At 48.5% G+C, this 26,044-nt stretch overlaps 1 protein-coding gene across 1 annotated transcript; it reads left to right on the top strand.

The window, feature by feature from the left end:
• Nucleotides 1-4,977: 4,977 nt before the first annotated feature.
• LOC149353628 (cholesterol 7-desaturase nvd-like) lies at nucleotides 4,978-25,246 on the top strand. Its single transcript, XM_089577372.1, has 5 exons — nucleotides 4,978-5,178; nucleotides 18,702-18,831; nucleotides 20,291-20,479; nucleotides 20,759-21,363; nucleotides 24,389-25,246. The coding sequence occupies exons 1-5, from the start codon at nucleotides 5,032-5,034 to the stop codon at nucleotides 24,551-24,553; spliced, it is 1,236 nt and encodes a 411-aa protein (XP_089433498.1). The 5' UTR covers nucleotides 4,978-5,031; the 3' UTR covers nucleotides 24,554-25,246.
• Nucleotides 25,247-26,044: the final 798 nt, after the last annotated feature.

Genomic DNA, 26,044 nt, shown 5'->3' with positions numbered 1-26,044 from the left:
GTGTCCGTGCAAAACCTGCCTTCCTTTGCACAGTGCGAAAACAACCATTCAACAGAGAGCAGATATTTTAAACACGCACTATAGCCTTGGAGCAGGTCATCGTAAGCTTGGTAGTGTTTGACACAGTGATGCCAATAAGACATCTAGTCACTACACATGTTCTGTCCCGAGACCTCTCGCTTCATAAACGTTTTTTTTTTTAGAATTTATCTCCAATTAAGCTTTGTAATTAATAACAAGCGTTAAAATAGGTTTATATGATCACCAGTCGACTTAAAACTTCCCTCTGGAATCAGGGAAACATATCCGCTAATTCTTGTTCGCTGTCTTAATCGTTGTGCACTGGAAAACGTACAGTCTTTGTCAAAAGTAACCAGGCTGCATGGTTTGCTTCTAGCTTGTATAGTGGAGCCGTTGCGGCTTTCAAAAGATCAAAACGTGTTGGAAGGTAAGAAGACTCCCAGTCCTTACCTTTAACGACCATTTCAGCTTCAGGGAAGCTGTAAGGGCTCCACTGTACGAGCTAGAAGCAAATCATGCAGCCTGGTTACTTTTGACAAAGGAAAATGGCGCAAAAGACGTGGACAAAAGAGACAAACACGACAGGACCAGTGCCAACTTACAACTGAATATTATTTCACACCAAACCCGCCTTTATGTAGGCCAACACGCCCTAACATCCGTGTAATCACGCACAGGCAGTAGAAAAGATAACTGTAAGATATTTAGCACATGAAGCGCAATAGCAACCACGTAACATACTATCATGGCTACAACCCCCCCCCCCCCCAAAAAAAAAGAAAAAACAACAAAAGTATAGCAAACAACACTAAAACGGTCATGGCCAAGCAACTCTTCAACACCAAAAACGAAACACACTCATGAGTGATACCAGATGACCAACAAGAAACGTGGAAAAAAGGTGAAGAATGAAGCGTCAAGACCAAAGCAGTGTCAAAGGTAAAAAAAGGTTGAAATGGATCGATGAAGAGTGCAAACCTTAAAAATTGGAAACCAAAAACCAGCAGCCACATGAATGATAACCGATGACCAACCAGAAAAAAGATGGACGCGAAGCTGAGACCAAAGTCGGCGTCAAAGGTATAAAAACGAGAAAAAAATTGGAAACGGACAACCAGCAGCCATATGAATGATAACCGATGACCAACAAGAAACATGAAAAAGTATGAATGCGGAGCTCAGACCGAGGTCAGCGTCAAAGGTGTAAAAAACGAGAACAAAAACCGCGCAAAAACCGCACATCGTCAAAAACATCGTCAATAATTGCAACCAATGCCAAAGGAAAGAGCGTGCACAACAAAACAAAACGAAGAGCCTACAGAAAACTTTCTAGAAAAGTGTACTCCTCGTTGCTAAGCGTAATGGATGGCTTGCTGACGCATCTGCTCCCTTCTTTCCTGATGTAAAAGGCTTCGACCACCTCTCTCTCAAATCTGTCCTTCCCACTCCTCAAAAAAATAGTTTTCTCGAACTCCGGACGGCAACCCCTGCAGGCTTTGCAATGATCCACTAGAAAGCTTCCTTCGTTATTCCGCAGATTCCGGCAGTGCTCGCTGGCTCGCTCATTAAAACATCGACCAGTTTGGCCAATGTAGCTGAGCCCGCAACTTAAGGGAATCTGGTAAACAACCCGCGTCCTGCACCGTGTGAACTTGTTTTGATGTTTCACAGTACAAGCCGGTTGTTTTTTCCCGTTAGTCATTGCGCAAAGCTAACGGGAAAAAAACAACCGGCTTGTACTGTGAAACATCAAAACAAGTTCACACGGTGCAGGACGCGGGTTGTTTACCAGATTCCCTTAAGTTGCGGGCTCAGCTACATTGGCCAAACTGGTCGATGTTTTAATGAGCGAGCCAGCGAGCACTGCCGGAATCTGCGGAATAACGAAGGAAGCTTTCTAGTGGATCATTGCAAAGCCTGCAGGGGTTGCCGTCCGGAGTTCGAGAAAACTATTTTTTTGAGGAGTGGGAAGGACAGATTTGAGAGAGAGGTGGTCGAAGCCTTTTACAACAGGAAAGAAGGGAGCAGATGCGTCAGCAAGCCATCCATTACGCTTAGCAACGAGGAGTACACTTTTCTAGAAAGTTTTCTGTAGGCTCTTCGTTTTGTTTTGTTGTGCACGCTCTTTCCTTTGGCATTGGTTGCAATTATTGACGATGTTTTTGACGATGTGCGGTTTTTGCGCGGTTTTTGTTCTCGTTTTTTACACCTTTGACGCTGACCTCGGTCTGAGCTCCGCATTCATACTTTTTCATGTTTCTTGTTGGTCATCGGTTATCATTCATATGGCTGCTGGTTGTCCGTTTCCAATTTTTTTCTCGTTTTTATACCTTTGACGCCGACTTTGGTCTCAGCTTCGCGTCCATCTTTTTTCTGGTTGGTCATCGGTTATCATTCATGTGGCTGCTGGTTTTTGGTTTCCAATTTTTAAGGTTTGCACTCTTCATCGATCCATTTCAACCTTTTTTTACCTTTGACACTGCTTTGGTCTTGACGCTTCATTCTTCACCTTTTTTCCACGTTTCTTGTTGGTCATCTGGTATCACTCATGAGTGTGTTTCGTTTTTGGTGTTGAAGAGTTGCTTGGCCATGACCGTTTTAGTGTTGTTTGCTATACTTTTGTTGTTGTTTTTTTTTGGGGGGGGGGGGGGTTGTAGCCATGATAGTATGTTACGTGGTTGCTATTGCGCTTCATGTGCTAAATATCTTACAGTTATCTTTTCTACTGCCTGTGCGTGATTACACGGATGTTAGGGCGTGTTGGCCTACATAAAGGCGGGTTTGGTGTGAAATAATATTCAGTTGTAAGTTGGCGCTGGTCCTGTCGTGTTTGTCTCTTTTGTCCACGTCTTTTGCGCCATTTTCCTGTTGAATCATGAACCAACTAGCCCAAACTAGAGTTCTTTTTGACAAAGACTGTACGTTCTCTAGACTGCGCATTTTTGGGTAGAAATCGGGCTCAACCCCACGTGTAAGAACTCTGTTGGGGGTGCAAGAATCGAAAAAAATCGGGTTTAATCTCAAAACATGGGTATAACGCGTTGCCGATGGCACTTGTGTTTGTTCTCAATAAATTAACCCCGTTTTTGGCGATAGGTTCATTTCGCTGACGTGGGCATGAAGTGATTTGCGCTTGCTTTTTTTTTTTTTAATGGCGCTGATCCTCCACTCATCTCCAACTTCTCACTTTCCTTCCGCGCTGGTGTTTTCAGACAAAAAAAAAGGTGCTCGTAACCACTTGATATAAACTTGTTGATCTTGTTGGGCATTTCCTTCCATAAACTTGTTGAGCATTTCCGCAGCGAACGGAATGCGCTGTGAGATGGACGCTCGCGTATTGACTGCAGGACGCCGCGGAACTTTCGCGCGCTCAAAATTGTTCCTTCACCGCCCGCCAGCATGAGACCAAAACAGAAAAACAAAGTCGGCACGGACACTTAAAACTGCTTTCGTGTGAGAAGGCGTAAGTCCGCCCGCTCACTTTGTGAACGCAGTGGCCGCGCGCTGCGGCGTGATGTAACCCGATGCCACGCAGCTGGCGATTCTACTTCTGCATGGCTCTACGTATCCGCCACCGCTACGCCGCCACACCCTTTCTTATATGCGCGCTAACTTCGTGAAGGCAGTCGCAGCACTACCGCGACCCGCGCTCCACCTTAAAGGTATGACCCGACAGCTAATGGGCTAATGCCCGTATTTGCAGAAATTTGTCTTTCTCTGCTTAACATTCACAGATTCCTGGGAGTCCTCATACTACTTTCGGTGCAGTGGTGTAGAGGTTCAGTGGTGCGCCACTGCCCTGGGATGGAAGACGCTGCCACCGGTGAATTTGTGCGATCAAGGAGCAACCTCGCGCGACCAATCGTTAATTTAACCGCCACCTGACAGGTTGCATGTGGACGCCATCTTTTATGGGTACCATCAAGTGTCACCCCCCCCCCCCCGCCTCCCACACACACACACATACACACACATGCGCGGATATTCGCTTAATGGCGTAAGTAAGGCTTACGCCTTAAAAGGCGATAGCGCGAAATCGACACCCTTGCCCCCCAAATCTCAGCGCGAGTTCTTAATTCATAATCGTACTCCTAAGATGCACGCCTGCCAAACCTTAATATGGCAGCCAATGCCAGGAATTTGGGAGAAGTGCTTGTGGTTCCCTTGGTTGCCACCAAGTGCCGCATGGCTTTAAACATTGAAAAATATCGCGCTGAAATCATCCATGGCGTAAGAAAGAAAGAGGATGGCCGAGTGGCTGTATAACAGAACGCGACAGGCCGCTAGGAAGAGAGGCACTGGCTGGGCGCGGTACCGAATACCTCTGTAATGGTGCATAGAAAAAAACGCAAGAAAGATTCCTCTTTCATCACGCTTCGTTCCTCACTCGTCGTCCCGCTCAGAATTGATTAAGGAAAAAAAAATGAACGGGCTTTTTGTACAACCAGTACGTCGCCACGCGCCGCTCATGTACACAAATTTGTCTTCTCTTAACTTACCGAAATGACGATAACGAAAAACTGGCCTTCGAGCGAGCGTTCCCGCGAAACCGCGAGACGCATAAACACTATATGTACATTACGCCTCCTCTCCTCTCACTGATCGTACAGACTTATCTCAGCCGTGAACTCGACGGGTGGCTAATACAAATGCACTCAGCACGCGCGCGCGCTGGCGCCGAGGTCACCACCTGTCCGGCACGGCCGCTATTCTTGTTTGTGTGTTCGCTGGCAGACCCGCGATACTGAGAAGCCTGAGAGGGAAAAGACAGGAGCATCAATGCGCTGAGACGCAAGACGGTGCGTCACTGCCATCGAGAACGCAATGACGCTCGGGAGCGGGTGAACGCGGGAGGGTTGGGTTGGGCGCGGTCATATAAAGAAGACCGCGCTGGAGGAGAGGAGGAAGTGCTCGGATCGGCGACGTCGCTGTCGGTGCATCGTTTCTCAGCCTCTATTCGCCGTTTTCGGAGTCAAGAGTGTGCGCAAGGCGGCTGCCGCACAGCACGTCATGGACGTCTCCAGCCTGCTAGCCTCTTGGGTCTCCACCTGGACCGTGGACCCGCAGGGCGTACTCCTGGCACTCGCCGGCGCACTGCTGGCGTTCATCGTTCCCGTGTTGCTCTTCTGCCGGAAGCCGTCCCACAGCCCCGCAGAGGTAAATTACACGCCGCAAACGCACATGTCACAGCGCAGTTGGCTTAATCAGAGGACGCGAAACTCCATGCCATAGGCAGTCGAAGGCACCACTGCTGTTCCACGCAAGACCAATCCGGGTTCCGCGCAAGACCAAAATCCGGGTTCACACGCAAGGCACGTTCGCATTTGAATATCCTCTCTTCACGGATGTGAGAAAAGCCAACAGCCACAGAAACCAAGGGGCACAGGGGATTTTTTTTTAAATTTTATTTATTTATTTATTTTGTGGTGTTGATCAATTTATATTACTGAATATGTTATCGCTTAAAGCTAATTGATTAGAAAAGCAGAAGAAAAAACAACCACATGCCGCCGGTGGGATCCGAACCCACGACCTCCGAATTGCGCGTCCGGTGCTCTACCGCTACATACATGCACGGAGACATACATGCTCCTCGCGCCACTGCTAAATGTTCGACAAAGCTCTCGATGCAGCAGAACACGTGGGCCTCTGTTTTCAGGTGCTTCAAGCTGCGAAAGCAGATGCCGCGGCCAGCAAAATCTTTTCACTCTTTTTTATTTTGTTTTTGAATAAACAATTAAAGATGTTAATAATAACAGTAATAATACTAATAATAATAATAACAGCGAGTTTATCTTTATGAACTCACGGATGTTCAGTGTTAGTATTTATGAGCCGAAAGCAAACTGTTCCAGCTTAGGCAGGGGCCTGGTTTCGACCTCGCATGGGAGGCACCGACACTGGGACACCGAGAAGTGAGCGCGCACATTCCCTCCGAGACCAGCGCATAAGTTTGTGCACCCCGGTGTTGATTTATACCGCCAGTCTCGGAGGCATACGAGTGCGCAGGCGTTCGCCGTGTGCCGTGAACTCTGCGCACTTAGTGTCTGCGCTCTGCGCGCTCAAAAGTGTCTGACCTGACTCGGCTGTCTGGTGCCGCCCGCTCGCGCCATCAGCTTTGTAATCAAAAGTAAAAAAATACTAGAGCAAATTATGAGTTCAGGTTGCAGAGAGAGAGAGACAGAGCAATGGTGTGGCCCCGAGCCTAAACCCCGGCCCCCTAGACTCTCAGCAGGTATGGTGTCGCTGCATGATCTCCAGCACAATTTTCTGGAGCCGTTGGTTCGTTTTCATGGCGAACCGAAGGCGATGACCGGTGGGACATCCACCCGTTCCTCTCAGGGGATTGTGAGGGCGATCATAGGTTGTTGCGGCATTAAGGGCTAGGAGATTCACGGTTTAGAAGGAGGCGTACATTAAGCCTCGTGTCTAAGACTGGTGAGAAGACTGACTTTCATTTCCAACGGTTTAAAGCAACGCTCAAAACGACTGAGAAGAAGAATAATAATAAACTTTATTCAGAAAGGCTTCTCGATGGGAGCAGTGTGGGTCGCTGCGGACTTTTGTCTAGTCCAGGGCCTCCACGGAGACAGCCGCCGCAGAGGCTCGTTCTACGAAGGCGAGCTGGTCCTCCAGGACCGTGCTGGTCAAGGCCACGTCCCGCTGCTCCCATGTGGGTCTTGACCGTACGTCTTCGATCGAAGGAATAATTATAAACAAAGCTCGTCCATCGCGATTTCTGCGGTAATTTCAAGGACGATATCATCGATAGCACTCATAGAGACAGGAAGAAGCACTCGGTATATACAAGAATACGCTTTTCTCGCAAACAGAAAGAAATGGAATCCTGAATTTTCAGGGAACGCCAGAGGTGGTGCTTGCCTCGTCGCAAAACGACCCGAGAGGAAGCGCGCCGCATGCTTTCCCTCAACGCGGAGGTGTGCTGAAGGCCAACGTCCGCGTTCGTTCATCGAACCATTAAGTTGTGCATAAAACGTGCATTTTCAGTACTTATGAGACCCCAGCACTGTAAGTCACTGTATTGTGAGGAGGACCTTGATCCTCACCTTTCATGGCCTTGTGGTGTTTAGGGTGCTATATGTGCTCTTCTATGCGGCTCAAACGCCAACCACGCGGCTTTGAGACTTTTGACCAAGTCTCAAAACCCAAGACAGAGCATTTCGCTGCCAGTCTAATCAGTGTTCGATGCTAAGCTAGACTGGTGATTTTTTTTACTTTCTTAACAGCTCTTTAAAAAGGGCTCTTTCCATAAAAGCGTAATTTACCTTCACAGGCAAATAGTACTGTCGAATGGCATGTGACAGCTCACTTGCGAACTGTTTATTTCGCGGTTAGTTATCGATGCCAATAAAAATAATACCGAAAAGGCCGGTATGAAGCTTCAAACGTAGCTTTTTAAGATAGTGGCTGCATATTTTTGGCACATTTGTCCCGGTAGAGTTATTGACTGTTCTAGACTTTATAGCCGCGTTTACATGAATGCGAGAGATGTCGACTCCAGTGAACTTGTTGAGGAAAAGAGCAGCTTTTGAGAAGGAAAGGCGTGACTCGTCCTCTACAACTCCATTCCTCGACGTTTTTTAGCTTTCCCTCAAAAAGTGGACTGGAGCCGACTTCTGTCGCATTCATGTAAACGCGGCTTATGTGAATGGGCGACTGTGCGACTCTGCAAGTAGCAGAGGTCGAAGCAGGGACCCCGCGACTGGGAGTCCCGGCATCGTGCTCCCGCGACTGCTCCATGGTATAGTGAGGGAAATTTGTTTTATACTATTACACCGTATTACAAGATTAGGAGAAACTCCTAAATATTAAGGCGAAAGCCTTCAATGCCTCCTCGTTGTCGACTGAAGGTTGTCAGCAGAAGGTTCACAGCAGAGGTGTCACGCTTTTCTAGTCAGACCAGAAAAAAAAATCTTTGTGCACGATGGGATTCGAACCACCATCCTTCCATTCCGCAGCCGAGCGTGCTAATGGCTACGCTACTTCCTTTTTTTTTCTTTATTGCATTTTCACAACGGGTACAAAGAAGTAAAACATGTCAGCAACACTTGCACTGACACGGCAGGTTAAAATTTTTTCAGTTCAACCAAGTCATCCAACACATTTAACCAAGTTGGCTGATCAGGCAGTGCCTGATACACTTCCCTCAGACGTATGACACCTTCAATGAAATGCTCGCGTGGAGATCTCAGAACTACTTCTGCATTGTTGAATTGGTCCTTGTTTTCCATAAACTGTGGAGGCCAAGGAGCATAATAGTGTCATAAGGGATGTCCTGTTTTCCTACCGGTAAGAACCTGATGCCATGCGGGTGTAGCGGTAAATCTTTCTTTAAGGTTCTTTGAAGCACATGCCAGGCTACGCTACTTCCTGCCAACGCATATGTCGATCTCCTTGTCTAGGACACTGGAGAGTGTTTGCAGAAAGGCGTCGAATCAGACGGATGCCTCCCAAACGCCCTCCAGTGTCTCCAGCATTTAAGATTCACAAACAATTGTGTACTTAATTGACATCTTAGCCACACATCAGTGACGCAAGCAGCAACACCGCGCTAAAGGCTTTCGCCTCACCGCACTTTAGGCCAACAAAGTGCCCCCTGAATTTTTTTGCAAACCTTCATAAAACCTTTCTTAAAGTTTTGATAAACCTTCGTCCGGGAGTCATCGTAGTTCTCAGGTACAATGGCTCCTGGACCTTCGTCAAGTTGTTCATCGCAGTGTTAATGCGAAAGCACCACTAGCCCCATTACCAGATACTCTGGCGGCGTGTGTGTACTCGCAGATAGTACAGAAAATCCCAGCAATAAGAAAAATAGGGTGATGCTATCAAGCGGCCGTATGGCGCGTACAGCAAGCCGAGCACCGCCACTTCATAAGGTCCTATACATGTCATTCGTCTATATATACCCCCACTGGCCGACCTCAATGTGGCGCCAGTTTTCCGACATTCGTACCAAAATTGTGACGCAACCGTTTGTTGTGCGGCGTTCCAGGTGGTGTCATACGATTTCTCGTTACAAATAGCTTATATGGGCTAGTCAAGTTGGAGGCTATAGCTTGCGACATGGATTTGAATTGACAACATATGCACCTTCGATTTTATGCCTTCTCGGACTTCCGCATCAAAACTGTGATGCAACCGATCGACGCGCAGCGTTCCGGCTTGTGTCATACGCGTGCGGACACCATCTGGATTGCTGTACGACGCTGTGGCTTTCGTAAACTCGTAGAAAAGAACTTTGATGCATGTACAAACATTACGCTTAAACAATGCACCCAAGAACAGTAATGTTTTCGCATTCCCACACGGAAGCAGTCTTAGGTGTCTCTGCCGAAATTTTTTTAGGCCAAGAGACCATTCAGAGTACCTCCAAGGTAATCTGGAAAGCAAGTTAATTTGAACAAATTAAAAGTGATACTACGTAACTTCCAGTAAACCACTGACTGTACAAAGCACACGCCTCACTTGCGCCTCATTTGTTTCGCACTGACCTTGCTTTGTGCGACTTGCACTGAGAAAGGCGACTATCTGGTCGCCCCCTTGCTGGCAGTTTAATTAACAAAGGGAGATAAGCACGCCCCACAAGGACAAGAAAGAGTCATTTACGGCGAGAATAGTTCCTCATTGGAATTAATGACGACAAGGAGAGTTGCAATAACGATTTTGTACTTTCCTATATGGGCGTGTGTATTAACAGATGTTTAACACGCCAATCGATTTTCATTTCCGATGAGTCTTTTATTTATAAAATACACGCCTCACATTCATCGTACGTTCAGATACGTTTAAAAACCTATTAACCTGAAGTTTTTGTTTTGTTTTCTCTAAATTACACTCCCTGCCTTAATGATGCCTCATCATCTCCAAGCTATAACTTCAAGCTGCTTCCGCGCAAACCGCAAACCTCGAGCGAAATTAGGAGAGCAGGCTATTCGAAGAGACGCCTAATGATGCAGCGCACGTATACTTCCTTGGTTCAGGGGCTCTGTTTTTTTCGTTGCCTTTTTTTTTTTCGCGAAGTTAGATTTTCGCGTCCACCAATCAGCAACAGTTCTCCTTTCTGTGTCCACTATTTTCACTTACGCATATAAGTCAGGTTTGCGAGCATGTCAACGCGCACAAGTAGCACGCTAAACTGAGCCTGTGTCGTTGTTTCTTAACTAAAACAAAAAAAAAGAAATCTTGGCTTTCGTCGTGCATTTTTAGCTCTCGCAAAGCTCGTTTAGTCTGGCGTTAGTTTGAAGAAAACTCGTCCGGTTCGCTCACGCCACGCTGAGGGAGAAGCTTTAGTGCTGGTTTCCTCGCTTCCTAAATTTTTTTCTCTTTGTTAACAAACGCCACCGCATGCCGTGACTTTCAACGAGTGTACGGCATCACGTCCAAGCTCGCGAGAAAATAAAAAAAAATGTTGTAATGCGCTTAAATCATGGTGGTGATGTTAATGACTATATTGATGATGAAGAAACGCAATTCCAGAGAATTGCTCGCAATCTTCTGCGACCTTTAAAACACTAGCAAACGTCGTTGTATGCGGCTGCGGTTAATCGTGATACGAGCTAAGAAAACGCCAGACGCCGTGGGATTCGGAGGTGTCTGAGCTGAATTCAAAGGCCGATACCTCGGCATCGATCATACGTTTTAGTATTTGCGTGATCCCAAGCCAGTGGAACCACTTTAGCTCACGAACTATACGCCTCATTATCACAATTTCCCTGCTCCAAATCTCATGCAGCGCACTAATCGATGCTACAAGAGCGTTGGGATAGCCCTCAAAAGCTGTGTGGCTGCAAGAAAAATAATCGTAAAGCGTATAATCACTAGGTTGCTGCCGGCAATTTTTCGGTTCCTGAGCGATAGTTGAGGCAGCGCGTCTACTTCTTATATACGTTGGTAAAATACTACGTTACAGAACAGAATGAGGTCAATTCTACCTATTTTTTTAAATATTTCAAGGCTTTATCTTTAATGCACGAGTTTTTACAACCTTTCACACTGCTTTTGTGTCTGCTGATCACGAAGGTAATCAAGAAAGAAACGACAAATTTACTATTTCGAGATCCGTATATTCCAAGCACACATACGAATATTTTATTTTGTCATACTGCCGCCTTTTGATTCAATGCCTTCTCGCATCAGCGCACAAGCTTGCGTATTCCATGGAAAAAATAAAAGGGATTGTGAGCTATACACGAAGCCAGAAATGCACTACTTATCTGACTTTCCGCCGCCAGCTCCCAAACCTTCGACCCATCAGAGCGTCTCTCAGTGCTGCAAACTTCTGATCACAGTTAGGGGCTGCAGACTCTGAAACCTCCGTCTCCCAGTGGGGCCCGAAGTTTTGGAAATCAGCTCACGCGTGGCCGTGCGTTTTCACGTAGGAGACGAACACATTCAGATAGAAGCCCTCTGCCACGACTGCGCATCTCTGGTTTCATTTCGTTCTCCAACGCCATGCCGTATCGGGCACTATACTCATTAATTGTCGCACCACTCCTAGGAGAGCTGTCCAGAAGCGTATCTTTCAGATTTCGAAAGATTGCAGACCTCTCCTTCCCTGCGGGGTGTTATAACTAGCTTTTACGTGGCTATGGAAACAGTGGCTGCCTGTTGTGAAGACTGCTTCTTGATTCCTGGTCCACAGTCGTCCATTCCGTTCTCGTCTCCAGCGACGATACGCTCGAGGAAGCCTTCTCCTTCCTGATTATTATGCCGGAAATGCTGCGAGGTCTCTCCGCTAGAGGTGTGCGAATAGCACTTTTTCGAAACCGAGCCCAATGCGAATCGAATACTTGCGGGGCTATTCGCTACTTGAGCGAATATTTGTGCATCGTGCGAAACAGCGAGCGCTGTATAGGGCGGCGAAATAAGTCACGGAATTAAAGCTCTAGCTGTCGAAAGACACAACTGTGATCGCCACTATGGGGGACACGAAACATGAAGGAATCACATTAAACCGCCGACCACAATGTCATATGCATGGGAAAATTATCTTGTGCTACTGATTACAATAGCGAAAAAACTAGCGCCAAATCTCGGTTGACGAGATTGACGGTTGACGGACTTACTAAACCTGGCTGAACACTGTTGCATGGCACAATCGTGAAGGCCGTATGGACGAGCATTATGCGCGCTGCCACACGAATGGACCATGTCGCAGCTCTGAACCCTCCTTCCCGCACAGGCAAATCAAGACAGCATGCTGTTCGGCATCAGAGAGGGCCGTTTTTGAAATCGCCGTTGAAAAAAAATACGGCGTGTCTATTCGAACTTTGCGCCAAATATTCGAAAGTTATTCGAAAACTTGGAAGCAAGTTCGCCAGAACAGCAGCTTGGGCTTGTTGGTGATCCATCTCGAAGTAACAGCGCAAAAACATAGACAGGACACATAGAATAAGAAGACACCACGAGCGCTGTCTGTGAACAGCATGCGAAGTGTCCCTCCACTGCCGGGAGTCGGAGATGAGGCGGAGGCGTAAGCAGTCTCTGTACAGGCGTGCCAGCCGGTACCATTCTGACTTCAAAATCTTCACGCATCTGAGACCGCGGCTGTGAGAGGGGGCATAGCCTCCAAAGAGGGCAATCACCTCCGGGGGAAGGATCTTCATACGAGCGCAGAACGACATGGTCCTCGCTTGGCAGGCCCGCCTGTACAGAGACTGCTTACGCCTCCGCTTCATCTCCGACTCCCGGCAGTGGAGGGACACTTCGCATGCTGTTCACAGACAGCGCTCGTGGTGTCTTCTTATTCTATGTGTCCTGTATTCTATGTGTCCTATGTGTCCTGTCTATGTTTTTGCGCTGTTACTTCGAGATATTCGATTCGTTTCGAGTAATTTTGTACTTGCGCTATTTGATTCGTTCTCCAAATAGAATAGAAAGATACGATGTTCGCACACCCCTGCTCTCCACGAATTGTCTCGGCGTGTCAGTGAGCATGCTGTGCACACAAGGCCAGAAGTATCCGTGATAACTGATGACCTCATTGGCAACTGAACGTGTGCATTTGACGATGGCATCCAATTCTACAGCAAGAGCTTCGACGGAAATGCGTCTGTTTTGTAGAACAGTGGCATATCACTGGCTTATCACTGAACCCCGTTCTGTAACGGTCAGAATATGTAGCCCATCGCGGTTTGAGGTTCGACCATATCTAAATACGTTCAACCGCTCGTAGACTTGTCTTGCTGTAATACAGCCATTGCCATCCGCACGGGCACGCGTGCTCATACGGCCCGCCAGCTTGTGCGCTCCGTCCTCCAGTGACGAATAGTACACCAGGCACAATTCACCTGATCCGAAGCCAGTGGGACTCCCTGAAGCTATAAATCGTGAGCCTATGCGCGCCATAGCTTATCTTCCCCATCTTACACCCATAGCCGTGTTTCAGGAGTACGCTCAACTTAATACACCCAGTGAACTCATCGACCTGCGTGAGCCAAATAGAGCTCGAAAAAAATCTATTCAACTTCATCGTTTAAAGGCACTTTCTCCGTAGTCGTACTGTCAGTTTACTGACAAACTACCCCCGTGTTTCCCCGCCGGTATCAGCCGTGCATTTACCTGCTGGATGCTTTTATGCAAACCGATGCATCACATACTGCACAACGGGGAGTTACCGCTGTGTGCAGTCCCTCCCATCCTCATCTCAGCTCTCGCGTGACATATACCGCGGATACTTTCCCCCATCTGGCCTTGGAACATCAAGCGATTCACTGAGCCACTGCTTCCCTTCCGCTCATCCCCACATTAAATATAGTTCATCTCTACACCGACTCCCTTTTAAGCAGCTCAGGGCTGTTCATCGCGCATTCCAAATTGCGCAATCCGTTCGTCAGCTCTGCACAGTGCGCCCCTGCATTGCTCGCATACATTAGACTCGCGGTCGTGCTCACTATCCGCATAATATTCGCCTGGTACTACGAACCACTTTGACACGTCAGACGATTCCCCATCTATTCCTTTTCAACCAGATCCGTTCCTGCCCATGTATCCGAATCGCATGTCATGCGCCAGCGAACACGCGCACTAATTCCTCTGTGTTCGCACCCTCTCCCTCACAGTTTTACTCGGGAGAAGGACGTATCCGTGCGCCGGATTCGATCGGGCAATGGCGGCTCTGACTTCACCTGTCCGCCATCGGTGGCGTCAGCCATTATAGTGGCGCTCCTGCGACATTTCCATGTCCACCGTAGTTGTGTTTTGAGCTGCCCTGAGCAGTTGGTGTGAATTATGCAGGTGGCGCCAAAGTCGGCTAAAGTCAGAGTGTCTGTTCTTTACGTGGGCCCTATGGGAAGTTTCGCGACAGGTACGATAAAGGAGCTTTCGTGAGTTCGCAAGCAGGCTGGTGCTACGCCTCATGGAGGAACGACAACACCTTCTCCGTACCCACTCTGCCAAAAGTAACCGTGCAACAGGTTTTTGCTTCTCAACCGCATAACGGAGCCTTCAAGGCACCCCTAAAGACCGAAAGGTGCCAGAACGTCAGGACAAGGGTTCACCTTACTTTGCACAGATTCGGAGATTAAGGGCTGCCATGAGTGCTTCGCTACGCGGCTAAGAAACAAACCACCTGTGCCGGGTTACTTTTGGCAAAGACTATACATACTTCACCCGCGCGAGGAAGTTTCAAAGTCCTAGCGTGTTCGCTTTAGTAAACAAAAGCAGATTGCCGCTAGTTTTTCGATCACCTTAGTAAAGTCAGGTCCATTTCTTCCACCTCGCTACTCCGAGCTGCACGTTGATTGGAGGAGGACGTGTAGCAGACAAACTTGCAGACGATGGACGGACGATACATAGAGGAACAGAGGAACTGGAGTTCATAATAAAACTTTAAAATCGGTACAGAAGCAGATACACACACAAATAACGGACAGGTAACCTTCAGCTACCAAAGCTGACTCAACACTTCTTACTTAGCTACCGAACCTGACACGTTAAGTAACACTTGAGCTCACTGCTCGCGCTTCACGGTTTCTCTAAAGCCGGGGCCCACCGACTTCGTTGCGCGAATCCTGACGTAAATATAACCGCGTAAATCTACGAAAAACGCTCTCCAGAGGGCGTTGGCTAAGCTGCGTCTCGCTCCGCCTGCCTTCTCGATGGGGCTCGAACCATCTCTAACCGTCTGACCGTGCGTGCCGCTTCGCCAAGATCGTGGGGAGAGGGAACCAGGGCCGTGAGCTGGGACACGCTCGCGGCCGCTTTCGAGTCCGTCGGAGAAATTTCTGTTCCTCCGGCGGGCGCGCCAGAAACACGTGTAATAACTGCCTCAAAACGCGGTAGTCTTTATCTCGAGAGAGAAGCACGCCGTGTCACACGGCAGTTTAAAGAAGTTCCTAGCGAAAGGAGTTCGTTCATCTCCCTCGAAAAGTGGAGTACCCTCGTTTCCGATGTGTCTCACTTCCGAGTAAGCAAATAACGTTTTCTTCTCTGGTAGTAATTATATTACTTGTTTTTATAGCATAAGATAAGCATTCCAGCTCGGTTACTTATATTCAGTCATAGCGACTGCACTGAACTCTCATGCTAGGCGCTTGAAAGCGGCTTGCCTTGACTACGCCATTTGGTTTGTTTATCTGTCACGCGCATGCTCGTAGTACGTGTATCCGTGTAGCATTCCTCCACGCCATATATATAGCTCTGTATGATGGATGACGCATTCGCGCAACCTGCTCGACCTCCGCTAGTGAAACCTCACAGCATAAAATTCACTCTGCAAAAAAAAATATATATGTGTGTGTGTGTGTGTGTGTGTGTGTGTGTGTGTGTGTGTGTGTGTGTGTGTGTGTCTGTGTGTGTCTGTGTGTGTGTGTGTGTGTGTGTGTGTGTGTGTGCGTGCGCGCGTGCGTGCGTGCGTGCGTGCGTGCGTGCGTGTGTGTGTGTGTGTGTGTGTGTGTGTGTGTGTGTGTGTGTGTGTGTGTGTGTGTGTGTGTGTGTGTGTGTGTGTGTGAGTGTGTGTGTGTGTGTGTGTGTGTGTGTGTGTGTGTGTGTGTGTGTGTGTGTGTGTGTGTGTGTGTGTGTGTGTGTGTGTGTGTGTGTGTGTGTGTGTGTGTGTGTGTGTGTGTGTGTGTGTGTGTGTGTGACAATTGCGTTTGGTGAGAGAAAAAGGAGCATAAAAAAATTTGATTGTTTCGAACGTTATTCGTTTATGTGTTTGTGTTTAGGGTGCCTCGGTGCGCGAGCTCCCCGCCGCTGCCGTCCCCTAGCGGATAAGTAACCTCTGAAAAGCTCGTTACAGGCCGTGTAAAACGGCGACAACTCCTTTGAGGCGAAAATTCCTTGCGTTCCTTTAGGTCAAGGAAGCTCAAGGGAGTTCCGAGTCGGCCATGCAACAAGAGTATTGCAACCCTTATACAGGGTTTTTCACCTAAGATGTTCGGCAATTTTTAAAAATAGGCTTTTTGAGTTGGCGCTTTTTTCGGCCTAGTATTGTAAGCGATGTACCACATAAAAATACAGCTACGGTGTGCTAGCTAGTAGGCTGGCTAACTAATATTGTATAATTAACTTTTTAACTCTCACCGTTAGTCTCCATATTCGTTGAAAGGCGCGAAGCACGTCACCGTAATTAATATCCATGTCTATATTTTAGAATTACGAAAATGCAGTTATCCTCAAAATAGGATGAATTCACCACAAAACAAGACGAGGAACGCAAGACACAAAAGACATTCGATGTGCCAAAAAAATTTTGGGTATCGCGACGAGTCACGCGCACTGAAGGAGTTCAACATGAATTGGTGGGCAAGTTGGTCAGACATGGTTCTTGTAAGCCAGTGCAACTGCTTGAAGCCAAACAAGGAAAGAAATCAAAATCGGCGCTGTGTTTTGTCCCTTCCTTGTTTAGCTTCGAGCCGCTGCGCTGGTTTACAAGAACTGAAGGGGTTGCTTTGACTACAAGCTTTTCGAAAGCGCGTGTAATTTGACGCGATGTAGGCAAAATTCGTTGAGCTATACAGCGCCGAGCGTTCTAAAATTCTAAAAGCTTGTGTGGACATTATTTTACATCAGGCACTATCCTTTCTTCTTTTTGCCTGCGTTCCTCCGTTATTTCTGTCATCCTTTTGGCCACAACCACGTGCCGGGCCCGTCTTCCGTTCCCTCTGTCCCGTCTTAAGCGGTGTTACATCCTCTCCGTCAACATTTACCAACCATCCCGCATCAGCCTTCCTCTGATATTACTTACAGTTGCCTACACTCCTCTAAATAAATAAGGAGGCGAACAGTAGCAGTTAAAAAGTTAACAATTCGATATTAATTACCAGCCTGCTAGTTAGCGCGTCTTAGCTGTACTCTGCTGCGCTGCACTGCTAACAATGCTATGCCGAAAAAAGCGCTTTTCTCACTCAAAAAGCGTATTTTTAAAAATTGCAAAACACCTTAGGTGAAACAAACAAAGCAAAAAGTAATAAGTTCGAAATTTGCCATATCAAATTAAATTCTACGCTCTGTGAGTTATACAGCTTGCCCGTGCTCGCATTGATGGACTCTCCCTCTCCTGACACCATCACGCACAGCGATCACATCACCGGCTCACTCTGCATCGGGGAGAAGTTAGGCGCCTCGTCGGTGCCGTCTGTATTGGGTATCCGGGTGGCGATTGTTATCTGCCACCACTCACAGCAGTGTCAACACTCATTACTTCATAGGGTAGGCAGCAATACATTAACACCCGAATTAACACCACGCGGGTTTACCATTCAAGATACCTACGCCTCAGAATATTGAAAGAAATTATTCGTATTATGCAGGAGCTAGCATGTCAACTGGAATCATTTTCTGAAGAAACAAGCGTAGAGATTCCAACGCCCTCGGACGGCACAACATGACCGACTAGCTGCAGTGACGAGCATCGCTGTTGTTGCCGGCGCCGTGGTGAACGATGGCCGCCGAACGCAAGGATTTTAAGCCAGCGAACACCAAGCACTGTCGTGCAGCGAAATATGAGGAGTCTTCAAAGCGAGCTCCAGCACGGCAGCGGCTGGAAGTCGAGCGCTAGGCGAAGCGCCCGGATGTGAACCACGCGAAATGGATTCTAAGCCTTGCCACAGTGAATCGGTTCCATGTCCGTACTCTCGCTCCGCTGAGAAGGCCTTGCAATGCTTTCCGGCACACGAAAAGAAAATAAAAAAAGAAAACAGAAATTTCGCTTCCTTGGGATCATTTGATGAAGCGTTTCAAAATGTAGGACGTTAAGGTGTCACGCTACAGAGGCGCCTTGAAGTAACGTGCAGATGACACCCTTCCCGTCTTCCTTCAATCCTCCAAAACATAGGATGTGGTGTGGTGTCATGTCGTGTCATATGTCATGTCATTTGTGTGTGTCTGTCACTGCACCTTTCAGTTGCGTAGCCCTCAACGGATACGTCTGTACGCACCTCTCAGATTTCGTATACACGGGATGCCTCTCTAGCACTGCACCCCTTTCGCGCGCCTCTGCTCGCAAGGTGGTGACAATGCCTGAAAATCAGAACGCATGCTCGCGTGCTGCCGCCTGTCACGAGGGCGTCAAATGCGCCACAGCCGCGCGCCACCCACAGCCGCCACAGCCACAGCCGCGCCACAAATGCGCCACCCTTCACCACAGCCGCGCGCGGCCCTTTCTTCTAGTTTGCCGCCAACTAAGGAATTCTCTGTTCTTGCTCCACTGTTACTCACAGGAAGTTGACCTGCGGCTCCGGAGACGGCGTTATACGAAGCCGACACCCCCCGCCTTTCCGAACGGCTGGATCCCCGTGATGGACTCATCGGAGCTCGTCGTCGGACAGGTCAAGCGCCTCGACGTATTCGGTGAGAGAGTTTCCTCCCGCCCCAAGCGCGCACGCGATGTCGCCGGAGGCTTACGTGCGGGCTGGCCCCTTTCCTTCCCCGTGCGGTCGTTGTACGTGCCGAAAGCTGCGTAGGTCCGTGGAACCCCTACGCACGGGTGACGTTCCGCTGTCTTTACAACGGCGGCCGGAAATCTTCCGCTTGCGTGGCAACAACGATTTGTTAGTCAAAATGTTCTTTCGTCGTGCAGGCTACGCCGATTGCCACACAGTATCCAGAAAACACTTCTCTTTACTGCATACATGCTTTGTCAGCTAAATGTTATCGTACTCCTCTTCATGGAAAACGAAACGAGCAGCTTCTTATTAGCAGATGTTGGCACCATTTATCGGAGCTAGCCGCTCATTATCTCGAATTGCAGTGAATTCCTAGCGCAGTTAAAACGTGATAACTCTCGAGTCCTTTCGCACAGTCCAAGTCTTAGTGCAATATGTTAATATCACACACATCACATGAAATATACGGATCTCCGGATGACACTTAGTTCGTACGTTCAAGAAAAATACGCACAGCAAAAGCATTTCATGGTAGCAATATGTTATGAGCACACGCACGCGCATACTGACTTCTTCACACGACCTCTCATAGTTAGAAATAAAGCATTCATGAGCCAACGCACTGATTCCTGGCAGACAGTTCGGCAATGCGCGCAGGCCAGGATGCAGCCTTACGCAGCTGCTGTTCAAATTCGCACCTCTCATCATGTTCCAATGGTTGCAGCTTTCATCATTTAGTTCAAAACTCATTCCTTCATTGTTCCCACGAGTGCAGGGCAGGTAGATTTTGTAGGGATGAATGAAGGAAATAAATTTATTTTAGAAAAGGAGGGGCCTGAAGCTGTCGTTGGTGGAGATGGAAGGAGGGCTATGGGATCATTAAGAATCTCCCTTTTATGCTTACTGGGCCGTTCCAGGTTCTACATGTATCATGAGGTTGAGTGTGCACTCATTGAGATTTGTGAACTTTCTTCTTGCTCTTCCTTTTTTTTTACCCTTCTGGGGCCGACAGATAGAGCACTCCGAGCTTAAAATGGCGACATTCATCAAGCAGTTCCCTCGCCTGAAGAGCATGTCTAATGTCGTTATGAAGGCCAAAGCCGCCTGTGACAAAAGGTCGCGCCATGTGTATTGAAATTAAAGGGGCACATTTTTTTTCTGCGTTACGACGACACCATTATCTCGGTGCCTCGGATGTTTCTAACCTTTTCAGGATTTGCGAACCATCTAAGAATTTATCGCACTGTGCTGAAATTAAAAGGCGGTTTGAAAAAAACGACTACACCAGTATAGCGCGCGGCGTGGAGACGCGGTCATCAAGTTGAGTTCCCTCAGGCTTTGCGTGCGTTGATTTTGACACAGAGTAAATTGTGCCAATGGGAGCCAAGATAATAAGATTATGGTCTTTCGTTTCTCGCACGCAGGCGAAGACCTGGTGGCCTTCCGCACCGAGGACGGGGTGGCCCACGTGATGGACGCGTACTGCCCGCACCTGGGCGCCCACCTGGGGGTCATGGGCCGCGTGGTGGGGGACTGCATCGAGTGCCCATTCCACGGGTGGAGGTTCCAGGCGGACACCGGGGCATGCGCGCATGTGCCTTACGCCACAAAAGGTGCGATTGAATCAACGTATTTATCAATTGCTCCGCAGAAAGTACGCACCTCCTAAAAGAAAACAATCGTCTTTTCGACGGTGTTTTTACTGTAATCCGCCGTCTTTCACATCAAGAAACTAGTTTCTGCGTTAAAATGGGGACTTGAACGTAGTCAAGGCAATCGTGGTGAGCTTGGGCAGGCCTGGCGCTCCCTTGCGGATGACCGCACCGCATAGCTCGCACCATTTGAGTCTCCCTCTCTGTCCAACCGGAGCTCGCCCTTTTTTTTTCACGCAGTTCCCGACTTCGTCAAGATCAAGACGTGGGACACGGACGAGATCCTGGGCCTGGTTTTCGTCTGGTACCACGCCGAATCGGAACCACCGTCGTGGCGCATCGGCGACGTGCCCGAGGTCGCCAGCATCGACAGTAGCGGCACGCGGTGTTGCCGCATGGAGAACCACATCTCGTGCCACATCCAGGAGCTGGCCGAGAACGCGGCGGACGTGGCGCACTTCGACTTCCTGCACGGGCCCTCGCTGCTGCTCACGGGCGAGCGCTTCTTCGAGCTGGCCGAGACGGCGCTGCGCGGCGGCATGATGCGCCACTTCTTTCACACCAACTGGGCGCCCCGGGACCACACGGCGCAGGTGGATGTGGTGTGCGAGACGTCGTCGCCGCTGCGTTGGCTGTCGCGCATCAACAAGTACAGCTTCACCGTCACCCAGGTCGGGCCGGCATTGGTGGTAACCACCATGCGTACCGCCTTCGGCAACATCGGCTACGTGCTCTCGCTGACGCCCATGAAGCCGTTCCACGTGCGCGCCGTGCATCGCTACTTTCCGGAAAGCCGGGTGCCGCGCCTCGTCTTCTGGATTATCATGTGGGCTTCCAGGGGCATGGTACGTTCGCGACCTGCTTTTCTGTGCGGGACAGACCCTCTTTCGCAGCAGCGAAAGAAGGACTGTCCACTGATGTTCGCTGACGCCATAGTATGTCGTAGCTGAAAAAAAAAAAAAAATCTGCATTTACCTTCTGGCCAATGAGAATATGGGATCTAGTTTGGCCTGAACCATAGGGGAGAGTGGACGCACACATGTAAAAACGTAGCGAGTGTGTGCAGCGGATGGCGAGGGATGCGACATGATTTTGGTCATGTCTGTGTTAAGCAGAGAGAGAATATTGATGACTTTTCTTTCGGCTGCAATCGCTGCATAGAAGTATGGGTATCCAGTGGGCCTCTTTCATGCAAATCCCAACTATAGTCATGTGCGCTCACTCGACTGCCTGCAGCCTGCTCGAGGCGAATCTGCAAAGAAGAGGAAGAGGATCCGATGGCTCGCTCGTGGACTCCGTCGCGACCTTTTCTGCTTGCTTGAGATAACAGTCTGCTTCTGTTCCTTAGTCTTTCCCGAGTGTCTCAATTTTGTGCGACAATGTGGCATTTTCCTGCGATGTTTGTGAAAAAGTACAAGTGAACACTAAGGCAGACAATGATTGCAATCAAGCACGTGGTAGGAAAGGTTTTGACACATCAAGCGTTAAGAATAGCATGGGTGTTTCTCCCTTGCACTGCTGCTGCGTGGGTGCAGCCGCTGCGCAGAATGAAGCAGGAGCTGCGGTGAATACCGTTGGCTACAATGCGCGTTGGTGTGAAGGCACGTTTACGCACAAAGCGTACTGGCGCTAAAAGACGGAGACCGAATCCGAATCACCGTCATGCTACAACCAACTAGCTCAAATCAAAGTATTGATGTGAAGGGTTTGCAGGTTGGCCTGGAAATATGGAACTGTTGATGAAGCCCGACAGCAGGAGCTGCCATGACCAATGTAGCTGTAGCTGTGCTGCTAACGAGGTTGTAGATGTCTAGTCATACCCACCAATTTTGGGCAAAAGCATTTTTGAACGGGAACCAGTTTATGTATGCAGTCTTTTCATGTACTGTAATATTTCACTATAACAATCAGTATATGCGAAGATCTCCCGTCGGCAGGCTTGAATTTTTATGCTATTAACGTTTTTGCGGTAGTTTTTGCGTCAGGCCTGGGCTTGCTTTATGGTCGACCACATTCGCAATACACTCACCGCGGTGACTCAGAGGCCACGGCGTTAGCCTCCTGAGCCCGCGAGTTCAATACAGGCCCCCGGGGCTGGAGGCGAAATGGATGAGAAACGGGGGATAGAGGCGGAATCCAAAAAAAAAAAACGCCTATTTATTGAGATTTTGGTGCACGCCGAAGAAACTCAAGTTGTTTAAGTTATTCCTGAAGCGTCCCATGCAGCGTTCCTCGTGGCACACGGTGTTGATTTGGCGCGTAAAAAGTCCACTAACCGGAAATATATTCGTGAATGTAGTAAGCTAATTTTGATCTAGTGCAGTATAAGGTATATTTCTGTAGAAGTCAGTATGCAATAGGAACACAACCAGCACTTCATTCGTGCATGCGTACCACAACCACGTCAGGCAGGGCCAGAAAAATGTGCCAGGCAAGCTTTTGGGCTAGTTTAATGGTTTGAATTTGCGGGCATAACTGCAGCACAAAAAAAAAACATTCACATGACAGGACACACAAGGCCGGATTGCACGTGTGTTATGTGTCCACGTGTTATATATCCTCGCAATGAAAATCTTTTTCTTTTTTTTACGCTGTGGTAATGTCAGAAAAAGGTCATAATTATTAAGACCCCAGGAAGCAAGTTTCCCGCTCATCCAAGGCTCGCTGGTTATAGTATACATAGGCCAAACGGGCCGTTGTGTAAACCAACCACTTGGGGAGCACCAGCTTTCGATTAAGAACGGGAGAGGGTCCAATTTGCCCTTACGTTGCGGCGCCTGGTAAGCCGTGCCTAGTCATGACCAGAGGGCACGTGAGCTGGCAAAGGCTTTTTTCATTAAGGGTTCAGGTGATAACTGCGTAAGCGATGTATCATTCAAATTGTATAAAAAATTTTAAAAAATGTTGCTGGTATGTGCGCTCTAGGCGATGATTTGGCGTGCATGAAGATATAAATATATGTTATTTCTGAGTAAAGTCAGTCGCCCGTATGCGCCCTTCCTTATGCTCTTCTCGTCCGAGTCTATTTTCTGCCCGTTTCCCTTGCTTAAAGGGAAACTGCATAGGTTTTAGAAATCAATGAGCTTAAGAGGGTCGAATGTGTGAAACTTGCAGGTCAAGCATGCGAAGTCTTTTTGGGCCAGCATTTGAAATAGTGAAGTAATCGCCGATTAAAATCCGGATGCCCTTCAAGCTTCTCCGCAGCGCACAACGCCAAGTGGGGAGGTACATGATGACGTCATCGAACGTATCGGTACATTTCCAACGCACAAACGCCTGCTTTGAAGGAAAAAACCAACGCCACCGAAGGCAAACCCCGCCGAGAGTTCTTTGGCAGCGTCTAACGAGTCATGGCAGGGTGTGGCTCACGACAGCGGTAATTTGAAATTATACCTTCCATGACGTCACGCTGAACTTCCCTGAACTCCTCCGGCGCATTGAGGCGAAGCGCAAAATTCAATCGTCGATTACGTCCCTATTTTAAATGCTAGTGCAAAAACACTTGACATGCTTTACCTACACCCTATATAGATTTGAATCCCTGAATATCGCGAAATTTTCAAAAAGTGCTGCAGTTGCCCTTTAAGTATCCAGCTCAGCTGAGATAACGCCAAGCCCACTATTTTCGCATATTACACGCCTTGTCCTCCCTGTTCCCAGCTCATGGATTCTCACTTCAATTTGCCAGGCAAGGGCATCCAGCTCATATCCTTCCCAAAATGCCGCTCACATTCAGATCAGCACGCACCGCATGGTTTTTCTTATCTTTCTCATTACTGTTGCGCAGTGCCATTGGAAATGCAGTCCTGAGCTGCGTTTTTACATTGGCAACCCTGTAACTCGCTGCCTTTTCCCCTCTCTCCCTTCCAGTTCGAGAGGGACGTCTTTGTGTGGAACCACAAGGCGTACATGAAGAACCCAGCGTTGGTCAAGGAGGACAAGACCATTATGGCCTTCCGCAAGTGGTTCGCCCAGTTCTACAGCGCGAACAGCCCCACCTGGAAAGACGTGCGGGACAAGACGCTGCAGTGGTAAAGCCATATCGCTGCACGGCACGTCGGTGCCCGACTTGACCGCGAACCTGGAAAAGCAAGCGCGTCCTCGGGGCCGTCAGTGGCTTCCGACGGGCGCGCTCCGTGGAGAACTGATTCGTGTGCTAGGCAGCTACCTCGTGGCCCACAGAATGTGTAGTCATACAGCTCCACACTACCGTGTTTGTGCGTGTGCAGTGTCCTCCAACGAGCTTTGAACGTCGCGATGGACGCTGAGGATGCACCGTATCATTTTCCGCCACGAAAGCCGCCGTGCTGTAAATCCTCTACAGCCGCTTGGTGAACGCCACTGGTTGCGTGCATATGTGCGCCACCTGGGCGCGACCAGTGAAATCAATTGGCGCAATCTTCTTTTACGCGTGTGCCCTGCCCTCCTTCCCATGCTTCCCTCTCCCTCTTTCTCGTTCTTTAGAAGCTATAGTGCCAGTACTCAACCTGGCATCCATCGGCAAAACTCATACAGACTACCTTCCCGCTGCGGAGTCGCAGACATACATACGCGGTGCCTTTGCTGTGCGGGGCAAGAAGATCTGCCCTTGCATGGTGCAGGCTGTTTTCCTAAGCTGTGAGATGCTGTCCGGCGAGCTCTCTCGCACTACTGCTCATCAAGGGCACAAGAAATCGGGCTACAGGAAATCTTCCTCTTCGAAGCTGCCATCAACGCATCGCCGCGTCAAGAAACTCTATTAAAACTTCCTGTTGGGCGAGTTGGTAGTTCATACTGAATTAGAAATATTATAGCGCAAACAAAGACACGGACAAAAAAGAGAGGAAACACACACACAAGCGCTAACTGTCAACTGAATTTATTCGGTGAAAGCCACACCTTTTATAGGCCGAAGGATCGTGAGAAAAAATGAAAAAAACAAAACAAAGGTTGAGTCAGAGCCATCAAATCGCGAGCGCATGCGCGGGTAGACAAGGGCATCACACTTCGGTTTATCTTCCATCTAAGTAGCTGCATTAAAATAGTCAATCTCAGCCTGGAACAGAGATAAAGAAGGTTCGCTGATGCACTCGCTGCCAAGTTTCTGTATGTGGTAGGCTTCTAGGCTTATCCGTGCTGTCCTGTCTTTACTTTTGCCAAGAAAAGCGCGAGTGCCTGAAAAAGCATCAGAAGCCGTTTGTAAGGTGTTCCACTGGAGTGGTTTATTCCATTCCCCTGTCTTGTGGAAAGTTTTATGTAGGCCAAACTGGACGTTGTGTCAACGACCGTCTAGGGGAACACGCCCTAAATTTAGAAAATAAAAGCGATAAATACAAGCATCTTGTTGCACATGTAAGTAAGTGTGGAGCATGTGTGGCCCGGTTTGAGGAGACAAAGGTTCTTGGCAAAAGTAAAGACAGGACAGCACGGATAAGCCTAGAAGCCTACCACATACAGAAACTTGGCAGCGAGTGCATCAGCGAACCTTCTTTATCTCTGTTCCAGGCTGAGATTGACTATTTTAATGCAGCTACTTAGATGGAAGAT

This window comes from Amblyomma mixtum, chromosome 3 (assembly GCF_055824585.1).
Source record: "Amblyomma mixtum isolate Tamu chromosome 3, ASM5582458v1, whole genome shotgun sequence".
Classification (NCBI taxonomy): Eukaryota; Metazoa; Arthropoda; class Arachnida; order Ixodida; family Ixodidae; genus Amblyomma; species Amblyomma mixtum.
The sequence above is the reverse complement of the archived record's forward strand: the minus strand, read 5'-3'. Positions and strand labels throughout refer to the sequence as shown.